Source organism: Pseudopipra pipra, chromosome 16, assembly GCF_036250125.1.
Source record: "Pseudopipra pipra isolate bDixPip1 chromosome 16, bDixPip1.hap1, whole genome shotgun sequence".
NCBI lineage: Eukaryota > Metazoa > Chordata > Aves > Passeriformes > Pipridae > Pseudopipra > Pseudopipra pipra.
The window spans coordinates 15,949,219-15,968,273 of record NC_087564.1 but is presented as its reverse complement, the minus strand read 5'-3'; the positions used below and the strand labels follow the sequence as shown (position 1 = coordinate 15,968,273).

The following is a 19,055-nucleotide window of genomic DNA, read 5'->3' as shown; positions in this document are numbered from 1 at the left end:
TTATAAATATTAAACATTTATTATTTTTCTCATAGGAAGGTTGCAAGATTCAATTTCAAACAACAGGACAAGGGCTTTCGTTACTCTTGGGATTTTGTTTTGCTTCTTTTAAGGGGAAAGAAGAAACTGGTGTAAAGATACTACCAGAAGCAGTGCAAACTGAGATTAATTTCTTTCTTTCTTTCCCCATCCCAGTGCTGAACTGCCAAGCTAAGCCCTTCCCAGTTAAATAACATCTACTTTCCAGTTTCTTGTACACCACTGAACAAAATCAGGGCTCCCCTTCTCCTTTACCTTTCCCCTACGAGAACACCCAGCACAGTGACAGCCTTGTGCAACAGTGAAGCCTGGAGAGGCCAACACGGTGACACCTCACCAAAATTAGACCTGAAGAGAATGAAAATGAACCAAATTGCACCTTCCTGATCAGCCATGCACAGTGCAGGTACCCAGTGCTGCAGCTCTCCAGTGTTGCTCTTCCACCTTCCTGTCACAAACACATGTTACACATCCACAAAAAGACAAAGGAGGAAAACCAAAGAACCCAAGAACACTTTCAGCTTTAAACTACGGAAGGCAAGCTTTAGACAGGAATCACTGACACCTTGTGAAAGTCCATCATTAGACATCTGGGAATGGAAGGCAAGTCCTGCCTCATAACAACTGCTCACAAAGAATATTCCTCAAAACCACCCAAAGCCACCAGGACAGTTCCCAGCACCGTCACAGGGACACAGACTGGGGTTGGCACATGCAAAGTCCATATTTCTGGATCCTGGCCCAAGCCAAGGCAGTCACTGGGGCTCCTGGGCTCCCTTCCCTCCAGCCAGACCCTCAGAAGTCGATGTTTGCCAGACCTATGTGAAGAGAAAGAGGGATTAGGGAGGAAAAACAAGTGTTTATTCTTATCCTACCAGTCCTTCACCACTATTAGGACAGTCAGGCACAGGAAGAAGGATGCTTTGAGAATTACTTAATTTTTTTAAACTTAAATGTAAAGGATTTGGTGGGAGGATTTTTGATTATGATGAAGCAATTAATTTGAATAAGCTAATCTGCAGGAATTGTTCATGGCAGAAGGAACAACACAGAATGTTCATGAACCTCAGATTCTGCCCATGAAATTAAAAAGAGATATGTGGGGAAAGTACCCTTAATGAGGGCAGTAAATTCACAAGGATTTAAATCTCCTGCTTTAGATTAAGGCATATCCATGCCATGTCCAAATGTCCATTGGACATCTGATTATCTCCTTTGAGATGTGTCTTTTTTAACTTCTAAGATACCCTGCACCACTCAACCTCAGTCCCCAAAACTGTCCTCAGTCTTTCTCTAATCACAGTAAGGAATAATGCTGAGCTCCCAAAAGAGTGGTTACTATGAATATTTTGCCCTTAGCTCCCCTAGAAATTCGTGTATTACAGTCATCACCTTTTAGCCCTAAGAAATGAAATGGAAAACATGGATTTTTGAGCTCAGGACTATGGAGGCTGGAGGATTCAGGTGACCAACACCACAAGGCAGCAGCTCTGCTACAGCAGCAGCAACAGGGTATTGAAGGTCTCCTTTCACCAGCTGTACCAGATGCTTGGCTGCTCAGAGATCACAACTATTCCCATTTGCTGTGCCTAGAACAGCGTTGTCTTCAACCTGGACAAATACAGGCTGTAGCCATCTATCCCTCACCTAAACCACAATTCTCCTGATTTTATTATTTGTTAAGCAGCAGCAACATAGAAATGCTACAGAAAGCATGAATCGAGTCCCTCCATTTCAAAGAAATCCCAGTCTAGGAGAGAGAGAATTTTAAGACCAAAAGGAACACTTAAAAGAGTTAATTTCAGAGGGAATTTTTTTCCCCCGGGAGAAAGTGGTGTGGAAAACTCCAGTGTCAGATGGCTGTAAATGGGGACAGTGCAGAAGAAGCCTGGGATAAGTAATACAAATTTATTTTTGTGTTGTCAGGACACTGTGATTTCATATACCATGTGTCCATATGGCACTTCCATGCATAGGATTTGTAAACCTTTCAATTAGCACTGATAGGATAAAGCAGGCAGTTATTTAAAGTAACCCATACGGCATCTTCTGGTGGAAAAATTCCAACTCTCCTCTACTGGACAGGCTTCCAACTTGGATGCCCATGAACCCTCCAAAGGCTGTGGAGAAGCAATCACCAGCTGGGAGGTGCTCCCAGCCCCAAGGACAGAGCAGCAGAGCCCATGCCCAGGACAGGGTGTCTCTATCCTGCACCCAGTGTAACATCCCAATCCCAGTCTTTCCACATAAAATTCCATGGGAAGGATCACTCCTGCTTGTTGGAGAACGTTACCCAGGTTGCTGCTGTCCTTTGAAGCCCAGCAGATGCAGTAGTGCTGCATTAGTTGTTCAAACAGTTCCTTTTCATCCAGGAATTCAAGTGCTTCTATTCTGTAGGAACAAGGTAAAAATTGGGATTTGAGCTGGAGTCTCAGTAGAGTCTTTAATAAACTCTTCACTCCCCAGGAGTGAAAACTCTGGACAGTAAGGCAGTTACCTTTCCAGTCAATCATACAGGAGTTTGTCCATGGTGCCCCCACCTCTCCCACCCTTGCTGTCCATGTATGGAACAAGTGACCCACGGGATGTTTTCAGCTTCTCATTCCTGGACTAATATTTCGTATTAGTCTGTACTTCATAGTTCATTTTCCAGGACTAACCTGTGTAACTTCTCACAAATACCAGCATTTGTCTTCCAACCCCTTTTCCTGCAGATATCTGGCCTTGCTGGCCCTGAGCAGCCCAATGGAAGGGGATTTATCCCGACCAAGGGATGGCAGGGAACAGCTGAAGACTGTGTTTTCTCCAGAGAATCACAAGTCCATACCATGTCTTGGAAGAGTGATGAGTACACCAGTGCAGCTCCCAACAGCTCTCCCACAGGAGCCCATGATGAAACACAAACTAAATGGTACAAATAGAAGACTCAAGGAATTGTTTTCCCTAAAATGGTTCCCACCTTCCTAAAGGAAGGTCTTTAAATGTCTTCCCCCAAATGGGAGATTTTCTCCCGAGCTGTGCCTGCTTTACAAAGCTTAACCTGGCCCATTCCTCTCTCTCTCCAGACTACTTGAATATCAGTGTTTATTTTCCATGCTAAATATTTGGAAGAGCTGCTACTGAGGATCAAAAGAGGCTGAGGGGCAAAAGTTCCAAAATACACTCCCAGATGTAAGTGCTGCAGAAGAACACTTCTGTAAAGACTTTTATAAATAAAAAGCATTATTTGCCTCATTAATACTGAAGGACAGAGTTTACATAACCTATTTCCTGGCATTTGGAACAAGTGGAAGGAGCTGAACAGATCTAAGGTAGTCAAAAATGCTGCAAAGAAAGCACAGGCTCTGTGTCTCCACCAGTGCCATCTGGCACCACCACACAGCACTGTTCCTATTTAAACCACCTCTGATTTCCACCCTCACCTGTTCAGTTCCAGGGTTGGAGAAAACCCCATATGTGAATATTTGGACCAAGGTAACTTGTTCAGCTAATTCAAACTATAGTTAATGACTCACAGCAATTCATATTTCATATTATATCCCTAAGTTACTCCTTAAAAAGTTTCATGTTTTTTAGTATTTCTTCAATGCAAAAAAAATTAACAAAATCCATGCAAATTAGTGACTGTTAAAACAGCCTTTAGTTACTCCATGTTCTCTAAGCTCTGCAGACCCAGCAGTTTCCCTCATGAAGATGATTTCAACGTGTTGTGGTTTGACCCCAGCCAAAATGTGCACAAGGGACATCTCAGGGACTGCAAAAACTCAACACAGTACTTTTGTGGCATCTTTTGTCTGCAAATTCCTGTCATGAGATGCTTTATATTGCACCCAAATCAAACATCCCCATGGCCAGTGGATCATTATTGCTGCTCCAGGCACAGCTTCACACTCAGCCACGGCCAGCACGTGCCTGCAGCCTCCTCTGTTAGAGCTGGGAATCCCACACTACACATTGGATGTGAACAGCCTTGGAAATGGCATCTGAGGATGACTTGTGGTTCTGAAATGAATACCTTTTGACATCAGCCTGTGGCAGGAAGCTGTACACCTTCATCATGTCGATGGCCCGCGCGGTGTCCCAGCCGCTGGCCAGCAGCCGCTCCCTCTGTAACACACAGGGCAGCACAGCTTTGAGGGGCCAGCAAAAAATACCAGAGGGCACCTTCTCCCCCCAGGGATTTTGTAGGGCAGCTGCTTGACCTGTTCTCTGAAGAGCTCAAAGTCTTTCCTAAGCATGTGCTGCTGATCTCTGTGCAGAGAGGGCAGGGGGCAGGCAGGGCTGGGCTCTGATCTACTGCAGCTTTGGGACAACCACTGACAGTCAGTGGGGTCAAAGAGAAGGCGCCAGGGTGACCCAACTGTGGCCTTCCAATACCTGAAGGAGCCAACAAGAAAGATGGAGAGACACTATTTACAAGGGCTTGGAGTGACAGGACAAGGGGGAATGGCTTCAAACTGACAGGGAATAGGTTTAGATTGGATATTAGGAAGGAATTCCTCCCTTGTGAGGGTGGTGAGGCCCTGGCACAGGTTGCCCAGAGAAGCTGTGGCTGCCCCTGGATCCCTGGAAGTGTCCAAGGCCAGGTTGGATGGGGCTTGGAGCAACCTGGGCTAGTGGGAGGTGTCCCTGCCCATGGCAGGGGGTGGGACTGCTCCAACAGGGCACACCCAGACAGAACGTGCAGACAGACTAATTAATGTTGATATCCCAGCCCCCCAGAGCTCTGTGCCCCTCTCACCTGGGAGTCCAAGGACCTGCAGACCTCCACCCCAGCCAGGTTGCACTGTCTCCTCTGCAGGTTCTCGATCATGATCTGCCCGAACCGGTCCGTCATGTTCACCTCGGGTAGAGAAGGAGACAAAAGTGTTCCCCCTTCTGCACACAGTGTGAGCATGGGGAACAGCAGGGCCCTGCTTAAACTCTTGGATTGCCTATGTCATAAAATGTACAGGACAACAGCAAAGTGAGTGCACATCCTTACACTGGGCCTCATTCCCACTGCCACCACCTCCTCAGCTCCCTCCTGGTCAGTCTCAGTGCCACAGTGACAGTGCCCTGCCCTGACAGACACAGGGATTGACATGAAAACTGATCTGCTCTGAGCTCTCAGCAACTTGCTTCATCTCTCCAGCAGTGATTTACAGCTTGGAAGATCCTGTTACTAAATTCCTGGAGCCACCTAGTTCCCCCGAGGCAGCGTTTAACTTCCACTGAGAGAAGCAGAGTTCGTGCTGATGTGATTTTTGCTCCACTTTGCCAAAGAACAGAGAGGTAATTATGTAATGTTATACACTCAGAGCCAGCACTCAGCATCATTTCTTTTTCCTCTGTCTTAGCTAAACCAATATTCTATGGTTTTCAACACATATGGATTAAGTCTCAATTATTTTGCTTCAACATAGCCCAGAAATTGTCTTTCAGAATAGCTGTATATTCTTTCTAACAAGCTACAAGTTAAAACACATTACTACAGAAATTCAGAAGAAACTGCTGTCTCTACAAAAGGACACAGCCCACTCCTATTTCACAACAACTCCCACCTTGGAGAGCAATTGTTATGACAACAATGCGGGTCTGAAAATGCCATTTTGGTTTTACCTGCTCATAATTGATAAACATGGCCACGGGAAAGGTGCTTGCTGCCCACTTGAGCAGGTTTGCAGACTGCTGGGGGGTCATGTAAACCAGCACACACTCTGCCACCAGCAGTGTTGGCAAACTGCAAAACAAAACCAAACCACAGAACTATTCACAGCAGAAGAACAAGAAAAATCTGTAAAGAATTGTTAGTGAGCAGTCATTTCATGTCTTGAAAGAGCTACATTTTTTATGAACTAGACACTGAAGTTTGAATGAAATCTCTTCATCAAGTTGACTAGAACTAGGCTTTCTGGCAGCTCATGAATTAATTAACCACAGGAGACTTCTGTGGTTACAAACCAGAGATTTTGGGAAACAATCTCATCTAAGCCAGCCCTGAACACAGAATAATGTGCATTCTCTAAGTCTTCTCTTACAGCAGGAACTGAGGAGTCTATTAAAATTCCCTTTGCAGAAGAACTGTACTCTGTATACACAATCCACACTCCTCTAGAGATCAGTAAAATCAGGAATAAATTAAAAAATGAAAAAAAAAGTTTTCTCTTTACGAAAGTTCTAAGAATTTTAATTAGTCAAATTTGTTCAGTATCTGTAAAATACTCTTCACATATTATTATCTAACGAAATGCAATCCACGGTTTGCACGTTGCCTCTTCCCCCTCCATCCACAAACCAACAAAAATAGACATCTACACGAGTGATTTTCTTCAGAATTATTGAGTTTGCTTTTAATTGCTAGAATGAAAGGGAAAAAAAAGTCACTAGAAGCAGGAGAAATTCCACAAGGAGCAGCGATGTAGGCAAGCAAGGCAACATTTCAGAAGATGGAAGTGTAAAGAATTAAATGGCAATTTGATGCATTCTGCTTCCCCATATGCTCTCTCCCACCCAGCCAGATCGCTGCTATTTATATAGCTTAGATTTGAAAGGTCTGTCCATCATCCACTCAGAAACTCAACTCCTGCCCCCTCCAAAGCCTCGTGTTGAACAATAAAACCCCACAGAGGAGCTTCCGGACTCAGGTCCACGGCAATCCCTCCACCAAAAGGTTTAGGGAACAACAGGGGTTCAAGTGGAGGCCACAGAAAAATACAAAGATAAAACTCTGAAGTCACAGAATCACAGAATGGCCTGTGATGGGTGGGAAGGGACCTTAAAGCCCATCCAGTTCCACTCCCTGTCATGGGCAGGGACATCTCCCACTAGACCAGGTTGCTCGAAGCCCCGTCCAACCAGGGCTTCCACAAGCCCTCATTAAAAAAGAAAAATCAATTAAAAAATATATAATCTTACTGCTTATCCAAGTTGTGTTTCTTTAGCTTTTCCTCCAGATCTGAGGAGAAGCGGAGATCTGCTCCTACAATGGAATATCGACTGGAGTCAAGGCTGTGGGAATCTGCAAGGGCAATATTTGGAGAGACTAAGGTTACAAATAGGAGGGATGCTGAAATTATGAATTAAAAAAAAAACAGCACAAGAATACATGAATTGGAAGCCAAAGTTTGGTCTGTTATACCTAACTATGAACAGCAAACTCTTCTTTTTAAAACATTCATTTCCCTTATACTTGTGGTTTACAGTGATATATCACCACCAGACCCTGCAACGAGCCCACTCCTTCCCTCTGAAGCCACTGTGATGCAGAGAGGTTATCCCAGCCGTTACCATGGCTCCCAGGAATGCAGAGAGAAGAAAAATGTGAAGATTAAAGGCAGGATTTTCATTGTGTTTGTAGAGTCTTTTTAGATGACCCAATGTATGTACACAGAACTACATAAAAGTACATCAATTTTTGAAAACCGGAGTTAAGAGTAACGTATTTCAAATATTAACAACAGATACAGCCATATAAAATATTTATTTTTATAGTTATAGAATGTATATGGGGATCAGACACAGATTTGGGGCAAAAAAATGTTACAATTTATACTTTTGGTATGATTTAGTGATGGTATTTAAGCAAAGAGTCAAATTAGAGAAGGTGTTCTGAGAAACAAATATTACCCAGGGATACAACAGGCCTCACATTCCTGTAAGTGCTTTCCAGCATGAAGCAGGAACAAATCCCAGAGGCAAAGGACACTTTGCCATCCTGGCACAGCTGAGGAACCAGCACAAACAGAGCCTCTTGCTGTCCATAACTCTGACCCTCTTTGCAATCAACCCAGCCAGGGGACCCAGTGCCACAGAAAGCACTTCACAAGGGCACCAGCAAACCCACTGAGCCCTGCAGCACATACTGGTGGCTCTGGCACCTCCAGCTTTCCTGGGGTGAAGGCCTGGACAGAGGGAGGCAGAATGTCCCCCCTGTACCGTGTGAGTGTGTGTGAGACGGGCAAACAGTAAAAGAAGAAAAGCAGTGAAAAATCCCCAGTCAGAGTTTAAAGTGCTTTGGAATGGCCAGTGTCCAACTGCAGGAGCAGCTCCCACAGCTCCACGTGGGACCTGCTGCAGACACAGCTCCTGAATGTCCCGTGGGAGCAGATTCACAGAATCCCAGGATCACTGAGGCTGGAAGAGCCCTCCCAGCCCATGGATCCCCCCTGTGCTCCATCCCCACCTTGTCCCCAGCCCAGAGCACTGAGTGCCATGGCCAGGCCTTCCTGGGACACCTCCAGGGCTGGGCACTCCAAACCTCCCTGGGCAGCCCCTGCCAAGGCCTGATCACCCTTTCCAGGGAGAAATTCCTCCTGATGTCCAACCTGAACCACCCCTGGTGCAGCTGGAGTGAGGCTGGGTGAAGAGGGAAAGGGAAGCCAAGTGGCTGAAGAGACAGGATGAAAGGGGATTCCAATTCCAGAAAGGGAAAAAAAAGTTTGGGGACAAGTGGGGTTTTTCCCAATTATTAGATCATTTATTAGATCAAGCAGTGACCAAACATTCCAGAGGGTGCACCTCTGTTTAGCTCTCAAGTGACCAACTGTCTGAAAGTGGGGCTAGCAGGTGAGTATAGCTGCCTTTCCTGCAACATTTCTGAGCAGCTCCAGGAACCAGAACAGTTCATAAAGAGAGTCACAGGGCAAAAAAAGGGAAAAAAAGAAGTTGTGTGGCAAATGATTCAACATTTTGAGTCAAGGCTTTTTCCATGTGCATGTTCTGTAATAGCTTTACTACTTCCCACACCCTTCTATTTCAGTGATTACATCAAGGCCATGATAATGGCATCAAAAAAAGCCACCCAAAAACCCCACCACACACAGGGAAGTATTTAAATAGGGATTGGTTTCTGTCCATAGATAGGGCACAGTGAGCGTCAGTCACCACAATTAGCAGGGAGTTAATGCCAGCTCCTTGTCCAGCTTCAGAGACTTGGACACAGAAGTAATGAATTTCTGTTCTTTAATGAAGAACAGAAATAAAAGCCAGAAATAAACTACAAAACTTTTTAAGTGATCCAATAAAAAAGGAGCACAAACACTCCAAGGCAGAAATAAAATGTCCCTTGCTCACACCACATTGACTCAAGCATTTTTACTCCAGAATCATAGAATGTCTGTCTTAATCCACTGAAAATCCCATATTCCAAGCACTAGTTCCTACCCAGGCACCAAGACTTCGTGCTGGTTTCCAGCAGGGTTGTTGGGTCGGGATGTTCCCCTCCAGAGCACATTCTCTAGGTATTCTCTAGGGTATTCTCCTACCTTGTGGCTTTGTGTGTGATGCTCACACTCAGTCAGTCACATACAAAGACTCTCTCTTGCACTTGAAATGAAGGTCTGAGAAACACCAGACTCAGATTTAATTTGAAGGATTCAAGGGAGGGGAGAGAGGAGGAGGGAAGGAAGAGCCCCACCATTCCAGCCCCCCCCATCCACCCCCCACGGGCTCTCCCGGCCCAGATGCAGCACTCAGCTATCCATGGACAGAGAATGCTTTGTTCTGATCACACCACCTGAATGTTTATTTTTCATGACTTCTGGCACAGAAATAACAACACAAGTGGCTCAAATTTCATAGACTCATAGAACAAGACATCCCTGCAGTAATGGAATAGTAGCAGGAGCTGCTTATAGTTGCCTTTTGACCTCACTGCAGTACATGTTTTCTTCACAGAAATGTTAGGAACGAGTAACTGCTGTGTTTGAGGATGGCCCCAGGCCCTCCCCTGGCTCCTGGAGCAGCGTTCCAGCCTCACAGGCTCACAGAGCTCAGTGCTTCCTCTGCCACAAGAATTCAGTTTGCTTTTCCTACTCCCTTCTCACATTAGTGCAACAATTTCCTGGAGGTTTTCCAAGAGACAGAATGCAGGATACTATTGACTCAAACTGATTTCATTAGGATTTTCATCCTAAGGTATCTTTGGCAGCTTTACAACCCACCAGCCCATACAGCCTATTCCACAGGCGGGATATGGCTCTGCTTTCACTCAGCTCCTCGTTCACTACACCAGAGCAGGGCACGTGCCAAAACACAAATCTGGTTTGCCTCGGAAGCTCAGGATCATCCCCAAAACAAGGCCTGCAAATCACCTGGACAGCAACACCCCTGACACCTGCATCAGGTCACAGGACAGTCTGGAAAGGGAGGGAAAAGGAGGCTGAACCAACCAGGTCCCAAAGCTGGAGTAGGCAGGGCAGAAGGTGTGAGAGGCACAGGAAGGCAACAGTTCCCTGAGTGTAACTGGCACTTGCAAAGGGAACAGAGGTGGGGCACTGACCTCCCAACACCAGCAACTGCATCACCCAGACAGTGGAAACAATTTACTGTGTGCTTGCCATAGCAATGTCAAACTGCTGCACAAATCACTGCTCTCCCTGGAGATCCAACATTCCCCAGGAAACCACGGAGCTGTACAGTGACAAGTGTCATCCTGCTGCATCCAAGGGCAGAGGCCACCAACATCTATATTTGAACTGCATGCCGTGCAGTCCCTGCCTTGTCCAAAGGGCAAGCACAGCAGATGCTGCCCTGAAGCCAATAAAGTTGTCTATTAGCTCCAGCTTCATGGAATGAGAACATTCAGGGTGAGCAGAAGAGCACTGAGAGAACAAGAATCACGTCAATCCATATTATAACAACTCAAAAATTAAATTCCAAACAATCCAAACAAATTATTCCTGGTCCACCAGAGACAGCAGTGTGGAACTTATGTGGGGGAGCAGGCACAGGATGGGACAACCTCCTCCCCAAGATTCTAAAATCCTGGTCAATATCCCCACAAAAATGGGTAACATTTCCCTACCTGGCAATGCTGCTTCATTGCAGCCCACTACACTCCCTATGACAGGTGGTACTCCCTGAATATTCCACAGTCTAAAAGCTGCACCAGGTCAGACCAGAGGTCCCCCTGGTGTGATATCCTGCCTCTCACAGAGCCAACAGCAGCTACAAAGGGAAAAGTCAAAAAAAAGGGCAAACACGCACTAACTAGCTGTTTTCTAGGTTTTTCCCAAGAATGTTCAAACTTGATTTGGATTTCTGGACCATTACTGAGCTCATGCTTTCATACATCTATTTATTCTAATACCCAGATCCTGCAGGAAGGCAGCAATAATCATTTACATGTGAGGCACAAACTATTTTTTCCCCCCATGTGCATCACTTTCTATTAATCCACATTGAATTCATCATCAAGTCACTAATTTCACAAGATTCTTCTACAGTTCTTTACCACTGAAGAGTTTGGATTTGCCAACAAGCTGCCATTTACTAATCACTGTATTTTCACAATTATTCCTTAGTGTTGAACAACAACATATCCTTAAGCACAGATCTCCATCTCCTCCATAATGAAAATTAACAACATATGCTCACCCTCCATCCCAGCTCCTCATCCATATGAGAACCATTCCTTCTCCACAACCACTGTGCCATTTCTTTGGCACACTTTGGTAAGGGACACTGTCAAAACACATTTTTGAAATCCAGGCGCTATACTGATGTCCTTTTCCAACAGAACTGTTGACTCAGAGAACTCCAACAGGTTTGTGAAGCATAACTCACTCTTCCAAAAGCCATGGTGAGTCTTTGTCAACACATTCTATGATTTCTCTTTTGCACTAAGTCTGTTAGAATTCCTATTAATTTGTCCAGTAGAGACATCAGTCCTACTGGCTTGGAGTTCCCTGGATTTCTCCATTGGAGTCACAGCCATCACCTTCCAGCTGGAAGTAAGTTTTAAAATGAGAGGGTATAGACCAGTCAGTAGCTGAGCAAATACATTGTCAAGTTCCCTTAGACCTGTAAGAAATCTCTGCTCATCTGTTTGATTTACCAAGTTATTCCACCACCTCTTCTGCTGGCACTTCCACATGAAGCAGTTCCATTAATATATCCTTAAATGAGAGTTCCCACATGGATCTCACTCCAACCAACCTGTGGTTGACTGTCAGTTCAAACTGGGATTCCACAACATGCTTCCAGCATCTCCAGGTTATCCAGACATGATGCAACACCCCAGAGATGTCAGTGTAGCAGATCCTACACCAGCCTGGGTACAGTGAAATTGCTACTCTGAGGTTTTAAAACCCAGCACTGAGAAAGAACCAGAGAACCAGTTTCGGAGAAACCAGTCACTCCACTGCACTCCCCCAGTGCCACAGTAATTGCTGATCACTGCTCTGAGTTGCTATTAATAGCTTTTGATTACAATACAGCCCTGCAAGCTGATAACTGCAGTTGTTGTGCTGTACCAGACACATTTACAGCTGTTCAGGAACACAAACAGACACAGCCCTTCCAAAGGCCTGGGCTGCCTTTGGAACAGTGCTTGTGCAGCAGATCCCACCGTGGGCAGGGGATGGCACAGGCAGGGGCCCAGCCAGAACCCAGGGCTCCTCAGGAGCCCTTTCTCTCAGGTGGGGCACTGGACTTTCATCTTTTGAGGCCTGAAGGTACAACAGAAACTCCTGACACCTGAAGGTTGGTGAGTTAAGACACTGTAACGTGCAGCAATAAAATCTGCATAACCATGCCCCATGAAGGCAGAGTGGGGCAGTGTGGCAGCACTGGGATCCCAGGGGCAGCCTGGGGGCAAAGCACCTGCATTTTCCCACTGGAACATGAGCACACCTCCTCACTCTGCACTTCCTCACCCTTGGAGCCCTGGGGGTCAGGAAGCCCAGTGGGATCCTGGGGGACATTGGGAAGAGCCTTCCCAGCAGATCAGCCCTGGGGAGGCACATCTGCAGTGCTGTGTCCAGTTCTGGGCTCCTCAGGACAGGAGGGACATGGAGCTCCTGGAGCAGGTCCAGAGGAGGCTGCAGAGATGCCGAAGGGATGGAGCATCTCCCTTATGAGGAAATGCCAAGGGAGCAGGGGCTGTTCAGCCTCTAGAGGAGACACTGAGAGGGGACCTCCCCAATGTCTGTCAGTGCCTGCAGAGGGGGGGCAGAGGATGGACCAGGCTCTGCTGGGGGTGCCCAGAAATGGGACAGAAGGAATGGGCAGGAATTAATGCCCAGGCAGTTCCACCTGGCCAGGAGGAAGAACTCTGCTGTGCAGTGACAAGCGCTGAACAGGCTGCCCAGAGCGGGTGTGGAGTCTCCTCCCTGGGGATATTCCAGATATCTGTGAGGGCCCTTTTAAGCCCTCCAGACCCTGAGCTAGAGTTGTGCTTAATAAAAGCACCAGTCCAGGTGATCCCTCAGGGAGCAGCAAACACGATGAGCTCTGCTTTAGAGTCACACCTGCTCACACAGAACAGTTGCTATCCTAGATGGAAGTAATTAGTGTTCCTCGGGATGGGGAGTCCACAACATCCTGTTCCAGAATAAGGTTATAAACCAAGACAGTACAACCACAGTGACACAGTGACATCACCTGAATTTATTACCCTTTTAATACTAAAATATAACAAACAGCACTGGCTCCTGAGCTTGGACTTTGCAGGCTGTGTTTCTACTGTGAAGACTCTGCTAAATGTAAAGACTTGTTCTCCTAATGAGACAGAAAGAAGATAAACACTCAACAGATATTTTAATCCTGTATCCATGCCTCTCAGTAGCACTTCTTCTTTTCCTGTGACAGAAAACTTAAGCTACATATGAGAGAAAAAGAAAAAACCCAAAAACTTTCTGGCAGAATAAAACCACTTAAAGAGAAGACATTTCTAACATGACACAAAACGAATGGGCAGAAGTCTGTAAGAGAAGAAAAAAGCTTCTTTTCCCTCACAATTCTCTGTCCAAACAGCATTTCAAACATTAAAAGCCTGCCCACATAGCAGAACAAAATGATCAGAAAAGTTTTAAAAGTGCTGCAGTACATTGCTGACTGAGTTTGAAGATGACTCACCTATTAGAAGAGAGTCCCCTGAATGGGATTCCATAATTGGTTTTGACAGGGGAGGTTTTGATCTGTGGGAAGAAGGAAGAAGCATCTCAGAGCAGCTAAGCCTGTTTAACAGTGTGCTTACATCTTTTTTTTTAACATATATATATATATCTATGTGTGTGTGTGTCTGTGATAAAAGCAGCCAAGAGAATATCTCTGCCCTCTACTGGAAATGAAAACCTTTGCAAGTTTGTGAAAGTTGCAGTTGACTTTTATACCTGATTACTCCTAATTTTTGAGGTAATCTTTCAAGAAAAATCCAGATACTCTGTATGTATCCTCAATAAGCCTTAATGGATTCATCCAAACAGAACATTCCCATACAGCACCAGCTATCCTACCTCTCTACCTGAACAGGCAAGTCTGGGAATCTACTGCTGTCTTCAACAGTAAAAAAAGACTTAATCACCTCTAATCATCATGAGACTTTCCCTGCCCCAGAATGAGGTCTGCTTGGCTCCCCACGGCTTCCACATTCCACCTTCTCCAGTTTGGAACAGTGGCTGCACAGTCACATGTAGGAACTTGCCTGCATAATGAACCTTTACTCTACACAGAATCCCAGAATGGTTTGGGTTGGAAGGACCTCAAAGCCCATCCAGTGCCACCCCCTGCCATGGGCAGGGACACCTTCCACTAGCCCAGGTTGCTCCAAGCCCTGTTCAGCCTGGCCTTGGACACTCCCAGGGCTGGGGCAGCCACAGCTTCTCTGGGCAGCCTGTCAGTGCCTCACACCCTCACCACCCTCATAGCCCAGAGCATGAAATGTTTCTCAGCAGAGAGATGAAATAATGACACTGACTCACATCCAGGCTCACACAGACAAACACAGGCCTCAGACTTACTTGATATTATGTATTTTTCTTGCAACGATCATTGGAAAATCCACTTCAAAATATTTTCTAGGGAGAAGATTTTCATCCTGGGATTTTGGAGGAAGACACTAGAATTAGGGAGACTCAGGTGTCACATACACACAAGAAGATATAACCTCAAGTCCTGAACAGTTCTGGCATTTCTAATAATGGTATAACAATGTCCTACAGCTTAAAACAACCTAAAACCCAACAAAAAGCAGTTCACAGACATTAGAATGTTCTCTAGGCATTAAGGAAATTATTTAACATTTTATGTAATCACAGAATCCCAGAATAGTTGGGGTTGGAAGAGACCTCTGGAGATTATCCAGTCCAACCTCCCTGAGGACTGGATGATACTCACGGTCCCTTCCCACCTAAACCAGCCTGGGATTCTGTGATTTACATATATAAACTCACATTTATACAGTTCATTCAGAAACATGTACACAGAGCTGTACAATCCTGTGCTTTGGTACATCATTCCTGTTTTGTTATAGGGTAAAACAGTGAAATCTGAAGGTTGAAAGAGGACAGCAAACCACGGCATTCCTGCTGTTCCTGGAAGCCCACTAGAGGTCAGCTCGGTGTCACACACTTCTGGGGAAGAGCCAGGGCAAACCACAGCCCCTCCTGAGCTCTGAGGTTTAAAGGCACCTGAACTGACTCTAAACAAGCAGAGAACTGAGGCAGAGCAGCCAGGACACTGGGATCCTGGGGGGCATGGGAAGAGTGTGGCCAGAGGGTGAGGGAATGATCCTGCCCCTCTACTCGGCCCCAGGGAGGCACATCTGGAGTGCTGTGCCCACATCTGGGCTCCAAGAAAGACAAGGAGCTCCTGGAGAGGGTCCACCCACAAAGGTGTGAGGGGTCTGGAGCAGTTCTCTGCTGAGGAGAGACTGCAGAAGCTGGGCCTGGTTAGTCTGGAGAAGGGAAGGCTGAGAGGGATCCCATCAATCCATACAAATATCTCCAGGGGTGCCAGAGGATGGTGCCAGACTCTGCTCAGTGGTGCCAGTGACAGCACGAGGAGCAATGGCCATAAACTAAAACTCAAGTTCCACCTCAGCACAAGGAAGAGCTTCTTTCCCTGGAGGGTGGCAGAGCCTGGAACAGCTGCCCAGGGGGTGGTGGAGTCTCCCTCTCTGCAGACATTCCAACCCCACCTGGACAGTCCCTGTGTCACCTGCTCCAGGTGACCCTGCCTGGGCAGGGGTTGGACTGGGTGGTCTCCAGAGGTCCCTTCCAACCCCAGCTGTTCTGGGATTCTGTGACAGCCTGTGCAGTGCTGCCTCCCTGCCCACCTCCCCCTGTGGGACAGAACTCAGCACTGACAAGCAGAGAAGGGCAGCTCAAACCTCCCCATGGATCTCAGTCCTCAGCCAGGCCTGTCACCTCAGCTCTCCTCACCTTCAGCCTCCAGAACAGGGTGTCCATGCCAGCCCCAAGGTTAACAATTTGACAGTTGCATTCTGTCTTCTTTAGAAAAGCTTTAATCAGATAACTGACTCCGTGAACACGAGCATAATAACCTGTTAACACACACAAAAGCTTCAGTTTAATTATTATTTTTATGTAATACTTGATGTTTAACACTCATGAACAATTTCAGGTAGCCTGTTTGAACAGTGGTGTTTCTTAGGAAGAGTAATGCCCTCTTTCTAAGATACCTAAGGGCTTTTGTTTCTCTTTTTTAATTTTTAAAAAAATCTGATGCACTGATAAAACAGAATTCATTGGGTAAATAGACATTTTAGTCAAGTTTCACCTCAAACAGAGCAAAATAACTCTGGCTGGTGTCCACACTTGCAGAGACCAGAGCTGACATAGCCAGCTGTCCTGGGTCAAAGAAACATTTGTGACTGCTCTGAGGAGATTTCTGCACACTGAGACACACAGTCACATCCCATTTAGAACACAGAAAGAGAAGGATGAGAGCACTGATTTACAAAATAGTATTTAAAAGATCAGCTACAAGAAGAAATTATTTCTGTGAAGAAAACTTGTCTCACTCTTTCCTGTATTCCCTACCCCCCTAACACCCAGTGCTCAGGGGTTTTGTCAGCCTCAAGACCAGTTCAGTGTCTCCATCCCCATTCCAACTTGCCTCTATTGATCTCAGGTGCTTTCCTTTCCTTGGCTTGTCTCACAAAATACTGGATGTAAGGGTCCTTCCAGTAGCCAACACTGACAGCAAACCTGTCCAGGAGTGGGGAAAAGAAAGAAAGGATTAGGAAATAAGGCCACTAAGGGTACATCTTGGTGTACCCTAAAAGCCTGTGTACCCCAAAAGATACAGAGACTGGTAAGGTCCCTCTGCCCTGGGTGTGCACATGCAGACACAGAATAAAATCTGTTCCATACGTGGAACCATTTCAATTAAGAGATTATATAAAGTTTAGTTAGAAAATCTGGCTGTTGCCATACTAAAGAAGCAACTTTTTAATGTGCTCTGTGCTATTAGGTAAAATTCTGTGGGCAAAGACCCGAATCTCAGCTCTTTCCTCCTGGAGGACCCAGCAAGGGAATTGTGTCTCCAGGTCCTCAGACACACACAAATCAGGCTTTGCTTCCACCCTTTGTTATGCCACGAGCTGTTTGCACTTATTCCAGAGCTTAAACACAGCACTTTAACACAGACAAGTGTTATTCTGTTTTAACAGAACCCACTGGTTTTACAAGCGATTCAAAAAGGGAAACTCTCAAGCCAAACTCAACCACCCAACAACTCCTGCTGCAAAAACTAAGAGGGCAGAACAAACAGCCAGCGACAACACAAGTTAAATTCACGCCCAGGCACAAGAGGGCAACCAACTCATCCTCTCGCCGCGCCCGCCCTACAGGGGGTGAAGAAAGAAACCTGAAATACATGGAGACAGTTTTCCTCAGAGATATCCAACGCTACCGGAGTTTCTGACCCCGCTATGAGGTGCTGGCTACCCCCGTGCGCTGCTTTATCACCGAGCTCCGAGCCGACCCCGCACAGGGCTCACAGACACGACCAGGGGTCTGCGGCACCACGGGCGTGCTCGGGGCACAGCCCGCCCTCACACGGGGAGTTCAGCTCCGCACCCCGCGGCACCAGCTCTGCTCTCCCGGGGCACCGGCACCGCACGGGGCTGTTCCCGCTCCCCTCCAGCGCCGCTTCCCGGGAGCCGCCCGTGCTTCACTGCCTGACCCAGCAGCGCCCCGGCGCGGCGCGGGAACAGAGCGGAGGTGTCCGTCCCGCCCGCCCCCCGGGCCGGTACCGTTTGCAGACAGACGCGTCCTCGCAGGTGCCGCGAACCGCCTCGTCCGCCTCGTCGGGGCCGCCGGCGGCCGCCATGGAGCGCGCGGGGCCCGGCCGCTGCCACCGCCCCTGCGGCCCGCCCCCCGCCGCCGCTCATTGGGCCGCCTCCGCCGGGGCTCGGCAGCGATTGGTCCGTGGGCTCGTCCGTCCCCACAACGCCCAATAAAAGCGCGCGGGCCGCAGCGCCCCGCCCGGGAAGCGGCGGGATAACCGCAAGGCACGCCGGGAGCTGTAGTCCCGGGGACGCTCGGCGGTACCAGCGCGGGCGCGGGGCTGGGGCTGCCCCGAAACGGGCACTCCGAGCAGCGAGCCCGGTCCGGCCGCCCTGCAGAGAGCAGCAGCGCCCGAGGCTCCCGAGAGAACGCCGGAGGCACCGCCGTGGTGGAGAGGAGGTGCCACATCCGGTCCGCGGGCGGGACATCCGGTTAGTGGGCGGGGCCGGTGACGCGCGGCGGGCGGGGCCGGAACGGGCCGGGCCGGGCCGGGCGGGCGGTGCTGGGGCGGCGGCGGGAGCGGCGGGGCCGGGGCAGCCCGGGGGGAGCAGCGGCGCCGGGGGAGCCCCGGCAGCGGCCGCCGCCATGAAGAAACAGTTCAACCGCATGAAGCAGCTCGCCAACCAGACCGTGGGCAGGTGCGGGCCGGGCCGGGCGCGGCGGGGGCTCCGGCGGGGAACAGCCGCTATGGGCTCGGGGGGAGCGGGAGGGGGCGGCCGCGGCCGCCCGGGGCTGAAACAGTGACGGGACGCGCTGCCCTGGGCGGTGGGTGCGTCGGTCGCCGTGGGTCGGTCCGTCGGTCGCCGTGGGTCCGTCGGTCGGTCGGTCCCCGCCGGCCCCGGGCGCTCCCCCTGCCCTGCCCCCGGTCACACCGGACCTGGTTCGATAGAGGTCCGGCGGGTTCGGCAAAGCCCTGGGGGTCCCCGAGCCCCCCGCCGAGCCCCGCAGGGCCATTTGCATCGGGCTCTTCCTGTCTGGGTTTTGGCGAGTTTCGTTTCC

At 48.2% G+C, this 19,055-nt stretch overlaps 2 protein-coding genes across 9 annotated transcripts in view; one reads left to right on the top strand and one right to left on the bottom strand.

Moving 5' to 3' along the window:
- On the bottom strand, positions 1–18,161 carry LCMT1 (leucine carboxyl methyltransferase 1). Of its 2 annotated transcripts, XM_064673463.1 has the most exons (11): positions 18,023–18,161; positions 16,882–16,973; positions 16,185–16,306; positions 14,763–14,839; positions 13,879–13,940; positions 6,937–7,039; positions 5,641–5,761; positions 4,781–4,882; positions 4,055–4,146; positions 2,333–2,430; positions 1–857 (listed from the first exon to the last, which is right to left on the bottom strand). In XM_064673463.1, the coding sequence occupies exons 1-11, from the start codon at positions 18,097–18,099 to the stop codon at positions 835–837; spliced, it is 969 nt and encodes a 322-aa protein (XP_064529533.1). In that variant the 5' UTR covers positions 18,100–18,161; the 3' UTR covers positions 1–834. The 2 variants fall into 2 exon arrangements, with proteins under 2 accessions (XP_064529533.1, XP_064529535.1); XM_064673465.1 differs by lacking the exons at positions 1–857; positions 2,333–2,430 and having other exon boundaries at positions 4,055–4,416.
- A 392-nt stretch (positions 18,162–18,553) lies between these two features.
- Positions 18,554–19,055, top strand: part of ARHGAP17 (Rho GTPase activating protein 17) — a 42,432-nt gene continuing 41,930 nt past the window's right edge. For 6 of the 7 annotated variants that reach the window (XM_064673456.1, XM_064673448.1, XM_064673451.1 and 3 more), the window contains exon 1: positions 18,555–18,694. In XM_064673456.1, the coding sequence (XP_064529526.1) occupies positions 18,642–18,694 (53 nt within the window). In that variant the 5' untranslated portion in view covers positions 18,555–18,641. Of the gene's footprint in view, positions 18,695–19,055 lie in introns of all 7 variants that reach the window. The other variant, XM_064673450.1, reaches the window with a different exon arrangement.

Excerpts from the sequence above, each read along its gene's own strand:
- LCMT1 (XM_064673463.1), bottom strand. The coding sequence starts at position 18,099 with ATGGCGGCCGCCGGCGGCCCCGACGAGGCGGACGAGGCGGTTCGCGGC. Across the intron at positions 7,040-13,878 it reads AGGGGACTCTCTTCTAATAG|ATTCCCACAGCCTTGACTCC; the intron begins GTGAGTCATCTT and ends TTGCCCTTGCAG. Across the intron at positions 5,762-6,936 it reads AAACACAACTTGGATAAGCA|TTTGCCAACACTGCTGGTGG; the intron begins GTAAGATTATAT and ends TTTGTTTTGCAG.